Consider the following 15,814-nt stretch of genomic DNA (forward strand, 5'->3'; position numbering starts at 1 on the left):
AAGGAGAAGTTAAATTGACTGAATTACTCCTAGTAATATGTTTTTAAAATAGACACAACAGTTTCATTGTGGGGAATCCCTAGAACTACAAAATCAGATAATGAGGGACAGTCTAGAATTCCATAGCTCACTTCTACTCTGATCATCCAATAATGCTCCTTTTAATTTCCTAGAAATACATCAAACACTCACAAAGGAGCCTTTGAGACAGCTATGCGTGTTAGTAAGGCTGTAGTCATTGAGACTGTGGGATTGTTTAATAGGAGGATTTAACTTACTTTTGAGAGGAGGAATGGTGGTCAGGAAAGGCCCCCGTGAACAATACACATTTAATGGTTTTGATAGAGAAGTTTAGGTTTGCTTGATAAATAACCAAAATAATATATGTTTTAATTTTGTTTCTGAAAATCTTATTCACTATTCAGAGGAATAGTGATAACATGATATTCAGAGGAATAGTGAATAAACACAAAGGAAAAGAGTAAATGAAACATCCTTAATGTAGCTTGGATAAGATGGAAATAGAATATAATAAGCAATACATACAAGATGATAGAAAAAAATGACAGGCCAAGAAAAAGTTAAGACAATAATGTAAACAAGCTTAAAAACATATTTGTTTTCATTAAGAGTATAACTCATGGCCATTAAAGATAATTTTATAAATATAGAAAAAATTACCACATAGAAATTTATCAAAAATATGAAAAACACATTTATTTTCTTAGGACTTACCAATCTGTAGGCTATTGTTATATATTCATGCTATATAACCAGAAGACTATATATCATTTTTAGTGATAAAATGATATTCTATTGAGTAAATTGTCATCATTGACTTAACACTCCCCTATTGGACACTTAGGTAGTTTTATTGTTTGACTACTGTAAATATTATTGCTATGGCCATCATCAGATATACAGTCTTTTCCACAGTTAGGACTATTTCTCTTTTGATTAGACATCTGCACTCTCATGTTCATTGCAGTGTCATTCACAATAGTCAAGATATAGAAACAGCCCAAGTGTCTGTTAATGAATGATTGGACAAAGAAAAGGTATAAAATATAAACTATATATGAGAACTGACAAATAAGTTCGCGAACTCATCCTAGAAAAAGTGCTACATGCCTCGTTGCTGAATATCACTACAGTCACCTTCCAAGTACTCCCCTTGGGAAGCTATGCACTGATGCCAGTGCCTAGTCCACCCTTCAAAGCAATTTTGGAACTCTTTTTCTAGGATGGCCATTAGAACTGTAGTCGTATTACCCTTGATGTCCTGAATGTCATCAAAATGTCTTCCTTCCAATATTTCCTTTATCTTCAGGTAAAGAAAGAAGTCATTGGGGGCCAGATCAAGTGATTAGAGAGGGTGTTCCAATCCAGTTATTTGTTTACTGGCTAAAATCTCCCTCACAGACAGTGCCCTGTGAGCTGGTGCATTGTCGTGATGCAAGAGCCATGAATTGTTGGTTAAAAGTTCAGGTTGTCTAACTTTTTCACGCAGCATTTTCAGCACTTCCAAATAAATAGTAAACTTGCTTAACTGTTTGTTCATTTGGTTCAAATTCATAATGAATAATCCCTCTAATATCAAAAAAGATTAGCAACATCATTGCAACAAGTTTGCGAACTTAATTGTCAGACATATATAATTGTCAGCTATATCAATACCTATATCTATCTATATATATGTATACACACACACACACACACACACACACACATACAGTGGAATACTATTCAGCCATCAGAAAGAAGGACATCCTGCCATTTGCAACAATATATATGGAACTTGAACACATTATGATAAATAAAATAAGTCAGAGAAAGTCAAATATTGTGTAATCTCAATTTTATGTGCGATCTAAAAAGCTGAACTCATAGAAACAGAGAGTAGAATGGTAGTTGCAAGAGTTTGAGGAGAGAGGTGAAATGGGGACATGTTGGTCAAAGCCACAAACTTTCACTTAGCAGATGAATAAATTCTGGGGATCTAATGTATAGCATGGTTAGTAGAGTTAACACTAAATACTTGAAAATTGCTAAGAAAGTAAATCTCAAATGATATTATCACAAGAAAGAAACAGTAATTATGTGAGGTGATGGAAATATTAAAAATGTTACTGTGGTAATCATTTCATAATATATGTGTATCAAATTAACGTGTACACCTTAAACTTACACAATGTCATATGTCATTTATATGTCAATAAAGCTGGAAAAAAAGAGAAACCAACACTCATTCAAAACAAAACCAACCCAAAATTCATCGACAGTAGAATGGATAAAACATTTGTGGTATGTTGAAATAATGGAATATTATACAGCAAAGGAAATGAACAGACTATAGGCATATATAACATGGATAAATCTTATACAATGTTGACCCCCCCTCCAAAAAAAAGCAATATGCACCATGTATATAAAACAGGATTCCATTTAAAATAAAACAAAACCAAAATCCACTAAACTGCACTGTTTAGGAATTATGTGGTAAACTAAAAGTAAACGCTGAGCAATTATTACCATAAAGTTCAGAGAAATGGTTACCACTGGGGGGAGGAAGGGATTATGTCCATCCATACAAACACCTCTGGGGTGGAAGGAGAAATTATGCTCATGCAGGTGGGGCATATGGGGATGTTCTACTATTAGTGTTTTATTTCTTGAGAGTGGTCATGTAGCTATTTATTATTATTCAGTAAACTGTATAATTAGCTTTTATGCTTCTTTCTTCAAGGTATAATTCACAGTTACCCCAATAAATTAAAAAAAATGGTAATTAAAGGGAAAGAACCTGAAAGAAAATAAAACTCTGAACCTTTTAATATTTTTAAAGCAAATTGTAGAAATAAGTTATTCTGTACCCTATCCCTGAATTGCACCCTACTGCGGGTCCTCTGGTCCCTGGTGTGGGTGTTGGGAACTGGGTGTGGTTCAGAGAGGGAGTTAATGTGATGAGACACAGTGGTGGGTTAAGGTTCAAAGATGAAATAAAATACAGGAAGTGTGTTAAAGATAAGGGATTATTTAGAGTTCAAATTCAGGGATGGTTAAGGAAGAGAATGAAGAAGGAAGAGTCAGGATAGAATTAAACTTGGTTGTCTGTTAGGCACGTTACACTGTGGCTGATAAAAATCCAGACAATTTACATTTTATAAGAGCGATTTGGTTGATGATTTATCCAAACCGTAGCATTAAAAAAAATCCCCCTCAAACTACTACGCATCTGAAAAAGGTCCTGGTTTGGTCATGGCAGGCATCTTGGAAGCAGTGATACCTGATATGAGACCGAAAATATGAGTAGATGAAGAAAGGGCATGAGCAGTAGTTCCAGAGGGAACAGCATAAGCAAAGACCCAGAAGCACGGAGGAGCAGGCGTGTGCAGGCACAAGACAGAGGATGGTTGCTGGAGCCTGGACAAGAGGAGCACTGAGGCCACAGAATCTCCAGGGCTTTGCGTACCATGTTAACAGTCTGAGTCAAGAGTCTATGCTGTTTGTCATGGAGAGCCATAGAAAGGTTTTAAGGAAATGACATGGTCATGAATAAACATGGAACAACAACAAAAGGAGCAAAGTATTAGGTATGCATGGACCAAATAATATTAAAATGTGCACATTTTCACTCAAGAAGATCAGAAATTAAGTAACAGTAATGCTTAGAGTATTTAATTACCTTTAATTAATTTTGTCCCCTCTAAAGTTGATTGCCAAATAAAACAATTAGTTGATTGGTTATCGTTCTGATTTGTCAGTCCAACTCTCATGAATTTACCATTAGTCATGAAAGAATCATACAGATCTTGACTTATTAATATGTAAATAGTTCCATCAGAAACTAAAATTGCTCATTTTATATTTCTCTTCAATACATTTTAATTGTAACAGAAGACAGAAAAATCTCGAAAGAGGTAAATTTATAACCACTAAAGAAAGGACTGTATTGCACCTGTAGGAAATTGATTAGGCTCTAAGTGCTAAAGGATTCAATAAGACACTGGACAGAATTTTGAAAGATGACTTCAAGATAGATGCTCAAGGAATACCTGCTAAGCATTTTAAATGTCAGCTTCTTCATGAATAACGAAGTTCATAGAAAATTCAGAGAGTACTCAGTAAAGAATTCTAAGGAAAGATATTTAATTGTAGAGATCGAACACAAGTTCAAAAATCACTATAATGAGTAAATTAAACTTAATGGATAATTAAAATGTGTTTAATTAGTTTTGGGCCACTTAAAATAAATTATTCACAGCCCTTAAACATGTAGCATATTATTTTATCTATGATAATAATGTTTCCACCTACTAGTGAAGGTTCACTTGCATTCCATTGCAGCTCATTTGGGTCTGCATTTTCTGGATCGACTATCCATATAATGATAGCCTACAAAACAAAATGCGTTTGCATTTCTTTACTTTTTGGACAAATTTCATTTTTAGTTGTAGTAAAACATAACCATAACAATGCTTTCATTTATCTTTTAAAATTTGATTATCCCATTTAAAAAAATCAAAGCAATGTGTGTGTGTGTGTGTGTGTGTGTGTGTGTTTGATAGCGAAACAATCTAAAGACATATGAAGGAAGAGTTAACAATATCCCTGTACACTCTTGAGGTAGCTAATGTTTAAACTTCATAGGAATACTTATACATCTTTCTTTACACTCACAAATAGGTGCAGCACACATACCTCCACACGCACTTTTTACAAAAATGTAATTGGACTCTACATGTTATTTGTAACTTGCTTTTGTCACTCGATACACCATGGCCATTTCAAAAGAGGTAGATCTAATTCTTTTCTTTCTCATTTTTTTTTTGAATAGACAATTCCATATAAATGTTAAAATATATTTATATCAAAAAATTAGACTCTGTTTTGAGTCCAATTAAAAACTTAAAATCTAGGTATTTTTTAAAAGTCATTCAACAGAATTTGAGAGCAGTTCTTGATACAGCTCCTGTGTCATTCTTGTTAAATTTATTCTTAAGTATTTTCAAGTCTTTACTAAAGTAATCAATTTATAATGCATATTTCTTTTTCTTATCTTATTACTTATACTATCATGTTCATGACAATGTTAAATAATAATGGTGACAGTGAGTCTAGTTCCTGATTTTAACCGAATTAGAAGTATTTAATGATTTATAATAATTATTGTTAGTTATTTGTGAAGTAAATGTTTTTTATTAGAATTAAGTGGTTCCCTTCTAAACTTATTTTATTTAGGGTTTTCATTAGGAATGGCTGTTGAATTTTTAAATTTATGATATGATCATTTATTTTCTTGTTTATTGTGTTGACATATGGATGTTGTCAATTTTCCTGATATTGAACCAGTGCTACGTTCCTGAAAGATATGGTCTTTTTCAATTTTTTTAATACATTGCTGGATTCCATTTGCTAATATTTTATGAAAATTTTTTCATTCATATATACAAGTATATTGGTCTGCAGTTTCTTCTTTTCCTTCTTCCCTCCCTCCCTTTCTTTCTCCTTGCTTACTTGTGGTATTAAAGTAGTGTTGGATTCAGAAAATGAATTGGGGGAACTTTCTCTTCTTTATGATTGAGTGAGGCTATATTATTAGGTGCACAATTTATCTTCTTTGTAGATTTTTCCTTTATCATGAATAATTTGCCCTTTTTTGCTTATTAATGCCTTTTGGGCTTCACATAAGTTTTATTTGATATTAATATCATAACCCCAATTTCCTTTTGATAGTATCAACCTGCTTGCATCCTTTTCTTTCCATATTTTTCATTACTCTGCTTTAACTATGTAACATTTATAAAAATGAGATTTCTGGAGTTTTGTCATTTATCAGGTGGATTTAATCCAATGACATTTTGATTGCTGATATACTTTAAATGATTTTTTAATCTTGTTTTTGTTTCCCTATATTCTACATTTTAATTTCTCTTTATTTCATTTTTGTTTTTTGTTGCCCCCTATTGAATTGATAACATTTAAAAAATTCTTTCAGAACTCTAGTTTTTAGAAATTATACATTTATTCCTATTACTTTAATGGACACCTTAATTTTTTACATGCATATATAATAGGCTAAAATTAATCAGTATCCCTATCCTGAATATTTATAAGAACCTTATAAGGACAATTTCAAACTCAGATCCCCCTCCATTCTCCATTCTTCTGTTGGTTAGTATTTTAATTTCACTTTGTTTAAAAAACATTAGTCATTATTAAAATGTTTCAAATGCCAATTTTTTTTATAGATTTATTAGCAAACTATATGGTTTATTTGCTCACCATTACTGCATCTAGTACTTCAGTTTTTCAAGCTGAGAACTCATGTCTTCAGTTTTGAAGAATTCTCCATAATTATCTTCTTTCAGTACTAGCTCCAATTCATTTTCTTACACTTTTGGAACTCTTATTATATGTATGATAAATTGTCTCAGTTTATCCTGTATTTGTCTTTACTTCTCTTTGGATATATTCCATCTTTTCACTTTTATGTGTTGCATTCTGCATGACTCCCATTCCAAATTGCTAATTGTGCCATTTTCTCAACTGTAACTTGTTACTGAATTTTTATTTTAGATGCCTATTTTTTCATTTCAAGACATTAATAGTATGTTTTTAAATTTCTGAATGTTGTACAATTATGAATTATCCTTGTTCTTGTTATTTTTTTGTTTCTATCCCTTCTTTTATCTCTTTGACTATTTTAAGTAGGGATTTAATAATCTTTCAGATGGTTTTCACCTTTGGTGTTCAATAGTATGATCTTTCTCCATTTTTATGTGTGTGTCTATTTCAGGCAGTTTGTTGTTTTTGTGGCTTCTTCCTTTTATTTTGAGGTTATTTTCCGAGGGTTTGTTTTCAATGAGAATTCTGTATACTCTTGGTTATGGAAATGGTTTTTGCAATGACCTCTGCCTGGGTCTTACGTGTTTCACTGCTTGCCTTTTTGTATTTATTACTTGGCTCTAGGTTCTCTAACCTCTTAGACTGTTAACGTTGGATATCCACCTGAAACTTTGTGTAGGTAACTCCCTATCCTTTTACAGCCCCCAAATGATGTATCATTTCTTTGTAATCACTCTAAGTCAGTGAGTGAAACTTTACTAGTTCCCATATTACAGACCTCGTATAAACTCTAGTGTCATGTAGGAAGATTAGTTTCAGCTCCTCCTTCTCCCACAGGTCGAAGGCTTCACTTTCTTTCTTTGTACACACATTAAAACATCACCCCTTGTCTACTAGGGATTATATTCTGTCTAATACCCTTAGTTCAGAATTCAATCTACAACTCTGGCTTTCAGTTCTTTCATTATTTCTGAGAAATAGAAAGTTCCTTCACTTGCTTTTAAATTCTATTCACACACATGCACCTGTATTAATGTAAAAGTCTACACTAGCATTATACACGCACACACACATTTTCTAAAGGCATTTCTATATGTTTTGAGTGAGATGGAGGTTATTCTGCATTATCTGGGCCTGTATAAGTATTCTACTTCTACAAGTTTCCTTCTATTTTCGATATTCAAATTCCTTATCCACAAATAACACTCTTGCTGGCTTTATTGCACTGTTATAGTTATAGTCTTAATTAAAAGTTCTACAATGTCAATAGTATTTGGAATAGAAGTACATACAGACATATGGGCTCAATCAATCATCTTGATTCAATGTAGAAAATTTATTTATTACTATTTTTCTCACTGCCTCTTCTTTCTAGTAAATCGCTGCTTTTAGAAAATTAAAATATCTACAGAGCTTTAATTTCCAAATATTACCATCTCATTTCAATTAAAAATCTTTTAAATATATCTATCATATTTCTAATCATCCTTTAGTCCAGATGTTAAACAGACTTCTGATCTCAAGAGTCCTTCAGAGTCTTAAAAATTATTGAGAATTCCACAGAGCTTTTGTTTTACATCCATCTATCAATATTTACCATTTAACAAATTAAAATTGAGAACATTTAAAGATATTGGTGTATTTTAAAAACTATGGCAAACCCATTACACGTCAACATAACTAACATATTTTTATGAAAAAAACTATTTCCCCAAACAAAAACATTCTAAGAAGAATAGTTGTTTTACATTTTACGTTAAAAAATCTTTTAAAATATCTGGCTTAATAGAAGAAAGCTACTAATTTTCATCTGTGTTCCTGCATTCAAGCTGTTGGTATATGTTTTGGTGGAAGTATATGGGAAGAGTCTATCCTAATACAGATATGAAGTTGGAAAAGGGTAGACCACATGGACCTCCTGAAAAAGTCTGTGGAGTCCTACAGGGCCTCAAGCATACCTTGAGTCCCAATGCTCTAAGCACATTTTGTGGAAAAATTAGTTTAGACAATTGCTCTCCTAGTAAATATGGAAGATAAGAGGGAAATAATATAGGAGCAATACATGGAGGATATATAGCATTTAAAAAAAATGTTTTACCTGGGTTAAATTGTGAGAGAAATTTCTGTTGGGAAAAAAAGAATCATATTTTAGTACACAGCATGCTAAGTATTAGTTTGAATATACTACTGTCAATATACATGTCTCTAAATCTTGGAATAGTCTCTTTATATTCCATTATAGACAAATGATTAAATGCTAAATGTAAAAATAGCTACATGTCTATAATTAAATATAATTATTGATTCTCATGTGTCACCACAGAGAGCTGAGGGGCTTGGATCTGCAAGCATGCTTTCTTAACAATAGTGAAGTTGACAGGACCAAAGATTCATGATTAATCTTTAAAAAATTGACATTATCATTTCACATTAAAAAAAACAACTATAGTGTTACAAGTTATAATTTATGTCAAAAACAAATTAATCAATTAGCACTGCAAATTCTTCATTCACCACCAGCCTTTTAGTGGCTGTGTGTTTTTGTCCAAATTTTTTAACCTAACCAGGCTTACATTTCCTCATTTATAAAATAAAGATAACAATACTTACATTTATGGTTATTATGAAAATTGAGAGATAATTTACATAAAGTATGAACATGTAGAATCAATGTATGTTCAAATAGTGGTTGGCATTGTTATTTTTATTGTCCGTTCAATATTAGTTTAGCAATATATTTGAAAATATCTTGATTGGTGAATGAAAGCTTATAGGAAACTATAATGTAGGTAATCTATTTGTAGTTAATTTAAACTTAAAGCTAAATACTCTTTAAAAGTATTTATTATCTTTGTATTTAATATTGCAGTACTTACATGACTTTATAATACCACAGAAAGCAAACAAGAGAACTGTCCACGGATAAATAGCGTTCTTCTTCTAAATCCTAAAATAAATAAAAAAAAAAACTATGATATATTAACTTTAAAATAAATAGTAATTTGGATACAAGCATAAAATCCCAGAGGAACTAAATTAGTTATCTAAGATTAGAGAAAGTATAATGAATAAATTTCAGAATAGAACTAATAAATTTTTGTATAATACTAGTTTAATTTTTTAGATACTTGCTGTACTTCAGAATTTACTATCATGGGTGACAAATTTGGATGGCTTACTATTTCTAATATATTTGTCCTTGTGAAATAGTAAGAATTATATATGTCTTTGCCCCTAGAGCCTGCTAATATTTTGTCTTTGATCTCAGTTCCTGAAACACAGCTTCTAAAACTTTTGTGGTGTCCTGAGTGAAAGGAGTGTCTGACACAGAGATCCTAAATTGCTTTTGTTCTAATGAGGTGACTCTTAGTGGGCTCCTGGATGGGAACTGGTCACTAGAAATACCAAGCCATAATTAGAAGCTTGGAAATTTCAGCTCAACCGTACCATCCTCTGGAGAGGGGCGAGGGGCTGGAAAATGAATTAATAATCAATCATGCCTGTGTAATGAAGCCTCCATAAAAAATGCTTAAAGTATGGGAGTCCAGAGCTTCTGGGTTGGTTGACATCCATATGCAGGCGGGGTGATGCATTCCAATCCCATGGGGAAAGAAGCTCCAATTCGCAGGATCCTTCTGAACTTAGCCCTATGTACCACTTCATCTGCCTCTTCATCTGTATCCTTTATCCTAGCCTTTATTATAACGGGTAAATGTAAGTGTTTCTCTGAGTTCTGTGAGCTGTTCTGGCAAATCATTGAACTTGAGGAGAAGGTTGTAGGAAGCTGGATTTATAGTCAGTCAGAAGTACAGGTGACAACATGGGGTTGGCATCTGAAGTGGGGGCAGTCTTGTGGGACTGAGCTCTTAACTTGAGGGATGTGATGTTAACCTCATGAAGAATGACAGGACACCCACCCACCTGGCCCTGCCCCCTCAAAAGTTTAGTCACAGAAGTGTTCGCTGTGAGTGAGAGGACAAAGGAAAACAGTGAATTTTCCTAGACAGTCTTCCTCACTGAAATACAATTCAATTAATGTTTTTCTTTAATTGTTCTCAACCAGAGGTGATTTTGCTCACCAGGGAACATTTGGCAATGCCTGTAGATGGTTTTTGTTGTTATAACTAAGTGCTTTTGAGTGTATTTCAAAAGTCACATGTAATTTCTTAAAGGTTATACGATCTGACACTGTACATAAATGACAAATATGACCTTATAAATGCAAGTATTTCTGTGTGTGTGTTTTTTTTACATAACATTACACATTTATATGGGCTTCCAACATAGGACAAAAGTGAAAGGAATACTTTACTTCCTCAGGAACTGTGTTTATGAAACTGGTAAACACTCATAAACTCAAAAAGCCAAATTCGAGTATTTTTCAACCTATAGGGATTGAAAAATGAATGAATGTTCACCTGGCCTCTCCCACATCACTCTATCTACTTGTTCCCTGAAAATAAGATTATGAATGAAAAAAAAAAAGGCATAAGCCCCAAAGTAAAGGTAGGATTTGTTATGTGGAGTCTCTGTAGCAGTGGCTTTAGACATTTGTGTGGGAACATCAGCTGTGAAGTGTGTGGCCAGTACTTTGTTACTAATTAATAAAATGTCAATGTTTTAAAATGCTGTACTCTTTTTTTTATAAACTAGAGAGAATTCAACCATCACTCTCATTTATTTGCATTCACATATGCTTTCTTGAATTGACGAAAATATAGTAAAAACAAATCTGCTAAAAATGGCTTTCATCTTAGGTATTTTCATAGGAGTATATGACATGAAGCCCATTTAGCTGGGAGTACTATTATCATTAAGATGGTAACTTGAGCTTTAACATGCTTACTAATAAAAAGGCTAAAAATCGTGTATCATTTCATAACGTATAATTTGCTATGAGCTATACCTAAAATTAATGACATACAATGATTTTAAAATAGCTCTTACTTAAGTTACAACATATACTATTTACAACAGGTTAGATTAAGTTGAAAGCTCAAAAAAAGGCAAAGTAAAATGTAACACAGATGATTGTTCAAGTTTAATAAGTCATTAAAATCAACTTACTGGGCCTTTCACAATTGGTCTTATGGTATGAACACCAGCAGAAGAACATCGCAGTTCTGTCTTGGGTGATCTAGCATTTTTAAAGGAACAAGAAAGGTGACATACGTCAAGATGCATAGGAGATTAATAAAAATTTCCCTACTACTTTTTAAGCCTAAAAACATCAATTGTGTGCTATTTAAAAAATGAAGACTATAGCAACATTTTACTTCTATCAAATTTTCAAAGTGATTTTATTTTTCTTTTCCTATCTATTTAATGGGAAGAAATTTACATGAAATCACAAGCTTGAATATGAATATCCACATGAATATTTTGTTACGTGTAAATACACACATATAGAGGGTGCCAACAAAAGGTATACACGTTTTAAAAAAGGAAAAAAACTATTAAAATTGTAACACTCTATATATACTGATAACAAAAGATAAATACAAGTCATGTTTGACTTCTGTCAAACAAGAGGTGCTCAAAGTGGTGACCATCAGCATCCAGACACTTCTGATTATGGCGAACTACTGCTTAGGCAATGTTGACCAAAGTGTCCACTTGTATACATTTTTTTTGGCACCCCTGGTATATTGACATTCACGGTGAAAAGCTTACGTTTTATTTTTCACAGAACAAGTTCTTGGCACACTCCACTCAGAAAACAATGTTCCTTCGTACTCTAACTTAATCTAAAAAAGAAGGTAAAATAGTTCAAACAATAAAATCTGATGCAAAATTTTCATTTTAGTCTTTAGACATAGGGTTCAATTTTATGGGTCATTATTATTTAAAGAAAGAATAACTAAAATTTGACTCTTTGGAAATTATACAAAGTAATACGACAAAGGAAAAGTAATGTTTCTGGGACACACTTCACTTGTCTCCCCCAAAACTTTTTAAGATCTTTGTTTTATTTCAAAAATAATGTATTAAGTATCTCAGAGAAAAGGAAACAAAACAAAGATGAATGAGACATAGTCATCTTATCTGTACCATGACACAATTTTGTGAATATTAAATCACAAAAACACTCAAAACAACACTATCTATTTTTGCCACATACATATTTAAGAACATTTTTTGGAGAGGGAATCCATATTAGGAAGATAAATGAAATGAAGGAAATTAAATTAAAAGATAAGGATGATACTGTACTATACGACTGGATAGGATTAACTCTGATCTCTGCTCTAAGTTAAAAGAAATTAATACTTAACTACAATTTAAAAAAAATTAAACACTTACAGTACTTCTGGTACTAAAAATGTGGTAGTTTGGGGTGTTAGTGGAGTACCTGTGGAAGAAAAGGTCACATTGAATATTAAACCTAATTTCTCTTCCAGAGAATAGGGATTCTGTTCACAGGGCATGTCTGGGCTGTCAAGAGCTTTATGCTTTCTGCCCAAGCACCTTCCTGGAAAGTGTAGTCAGAACCACAACTGAGGCTCAGTGAACTAAGGGGTGTTGGGATTTGCTCAGTACCTGAAGACACTAGAATGAGAATAACATATGCTCCTCGGTTTACGAGGGGTTTGTATCTTGATAGACATATCATAAGTTGAAAACACTGTAATTTAAAAATGCACTCAATACACCTCACCCACTGAACACCTAGTAGCTCAGCCTAGCTGACCTTAAACGTACTCAAAACACATTAGCTTATAGTTGGGCATGATCATCTATCTCAAAGCCTGTTTTATAATAAAGTGTTGAATATCTCATGTAGTTTAGTATGCATATCAATTTCACACTCCCATAAAGTTGAAAAATCATTAGTTGAAAAGTCGTATGTTGAACCATCTGAAGTTGAGAATTGTCTGTAAATACTTTCACATCTTGTTTTTGTTTTAGGATGAAAACTGTTGAAGAATATTGGCTCTAATACCTTCACTTATAAACTGAGTTAAAATGAATAAAGATTGAAAAATCCATAAAACTATTTTTTTGTGTGAAACACGGAAATTTGAGCAAATTTCTGTGAATACTTGTTCATTATCATTTCTATTATTCAGGGTACTTTAATTTCTGTCTATATGATCCTATCTAAAGCACCACTGTCTGATAGAAACATAATGTGAGTCACCTATGTGATTAAAAATTTTCTAGTGGCTACATTAAAAAAGTTAGAAGAAACATGTGAAACTGATTTTAATAATATATGTTAGACAACATATAATCAATATAAAACAATTATTAATGAGATATTTTACGTTCTTTGTACTGTCTTTGAAATCCAGAGTGGATATTACACGTACAAAATATCTCAATCTGGAGTAGCCACATTTCAAGTGTTCAAAAGCCGTTTGTGGTCAGTGGTTATTATAAAGCATTATCTTAAAATTCCTTCACCTTCCCTTTGTATCAACAATCTATTCCATGTCTACATTACACACCTAATGGCCATTGGAACTGCTCCAGCCCATGTTTTCAAATATGAAAACATGTTCATGTATCTTTATGTATCCCTATAAATTAAAATGAGATATATTTTCTTCAAAGGCTTTTTTTTCCCCCAAGTAAGTACAAACCACCTCCCACTTCTTATGAATCGAAGACCCTTTTCATTAGAGTAAGAAAGACAAGAACCTCAGGAGAGAGAAAAATGGAAGTGGTGGATTTTGCATTGTAATTTACAATGTTAATACATGCAATGTAATGTGTGAATGAAACCTGGTAGCTACATGATAAAACTACTTTTCCTGGCAAGCCCACCTGCTCCTTCTTCGGCTTCCAACTACTACTAGCGCTGGGGACAAGGTATGGAGGAGACAGTAGTTAAAGGAGCATTTAATGTATTGATTTAATCACAGACGGCTATTGTAACACCTTCATACCCATGCTTTAATTATGTCAAATATTTAATGTGTTATTGTTGGGAATGGATCTGGGAAGACCATAGGTATGGGGTCTGCAAAGGGACCATGTGCCAATGAAAGGGGCACTGTCATCTCACTCTTGGACCATAAGAGTGTATCTTTCCTATTTTCTCTAGTGTATTCCCACTCTACCAGTTCTTCAAAATCAAAGAGAATTCTTGACCTTTACTCCTTCCTTCATCTCTCAAGAGATAAGTCCCTTCCTAATTCCTCTTCTTTTGTCTCTCTAGCCAGCCGAAAGAATACATTCTTTGGGTAAACCATTTTCTCTCAAATTCCCTATTCATCCTAGTGTACATACCCAGAAATTGGTCCTAGATAGGTCATACTCTTGGGCATCTAACAGAAACATGTGCTAAACCATTCATGTGGGACAGTCATATATATTGTAGGAAGTACAAGATTCTTCCCACAGAAAGTCCAAGCCCCATCGAATATACTGGGGGTGCCAAAAATATGTATACACATGACTTGCATTCATCTTTTTTTATTGGTATATATTGAGTATTACAATCTTAATACAGTTTTTTCCTTAAAATGTGTATACTTTTTTTTTTGGCACCCTCTATATTACTGTAAGACAAAAAAGACTTTGAGACAAAAAGTATTTTCAAGGACAAAGATCACTCCATTATGAATGTGACCCAATAGAATTTGCAGAGCATGAGAAAACACCTTCTTTTCAAGCATACATGAAACATTTATAAAAACTGATAATCTATTAGGTCATAATGCGACTCTCAACAAATTTCAACGAACAGGTATCATGTGGACCCTGCTCTCTGACTATAGTACAATTAATGGAGACATTATTGACAAAAAAAAAAAAATCAAAACCTTTACAAATCTGAGTTAAAAAACAAACTGCTAAATAATTCAAGAATTATAGAAGAAATCATGATAAAAGTTAAAACTATTCAGAAGTGAATGATAATTAAAAGAGTGCATATCATTTTTTATGGGATACAGCAAAGCAGTACTATATGAGATATTAATACCTTTAAATTTCACATGAGAAAAAAAATAAAGACCAAAAGCTATTAGCTAAGTTTCTGGCTTAAGATATTAAAGAAAGTATCAGACCAAGGGCAAAGAAAATAGAAGAGAGAAATATGGTAACAGAAACCAATAGAAAACAAAAATACAAAGATGATTAAAACAGACACACTTATGACAAGACTGACCCAGACCAAAAAGAGAAAGGAGAGATGGTTAAATAACAATAACAAAAAGGGACCATAATTACAGAAAAAGCAAAGAACAAAAAGATAAGGAAATATTTTCAATTATGTGACTATTTTGAAAAATTACATGAAATAAACATTTTAATATATATTACCAAAATTAACCCAAGGGAAAAAAAAAGGCCTACATAACTCTATAACCATTAAAAGATTTGAAGCAGTAGTTTAAAATCACCCCTAACACACTGGGCTCAGGGATTTTATATGGGTATATGAGCCCTATCACAGGTTTCAAGAAACAAATTATCCTAGTCTTATAAAAACTCTTCCAAAGGACTGAAAACGAGA

At 32.7% G+C, this 15,814-nt stretch overlaps 1 protein-coding gene across 1 annotated transcript in view; it reads right to left on the reverse strand.

Annotated features, from left to right (window-relative positions):
- Positions 1–15,814, reverse strand: part of CATSPERE (catsper channel auxiliary subunit epsilon) — a gene marked incomplete at both ends in the record, with an annotated part of 76,526 nt that overhangs the window by 59,286 nt on the left and 1,426 nt on the right. The window contains 6 exons of the mRNA XM_081039451.1: positions 4,318–4,395; positions 8,447–8,471; positions 9,225–9,295; positions 11,416–11,485; positions 12,022–12,095; positions 12,652–12,700. Of these exons, the coding sequence (XP_080895577.1) occupies positions 4,318–4,395; positions 8,447–8,471; positions 9,225–9,295; positions 11,416–11,485; positions 12,022–12,095; positions 12,652–12,700 (367 nt within the window). The remainder of the gene's footprint in view (positions 1–4,317; positions 4,396–8,446; positions 8,472–9,224; positions 9,296–11,415; positions 11,486–12,021; positions 12,096–12,651; positions 12,701–15,814) is intronic.

The sequence above is a fragment of the Rhinolophus hipposideros genome, assembly GCF_964194185.1.
Source record: "Rhinolophus hipposideros genome assembly, chromosome: 26".
Lineage (NCBI taxonomy): Eukaryota > Metazoa > Chordata > Mammalia > Chiroptera > Rhinolophidae > Rhinolophus > Rhinolophus hipposideros.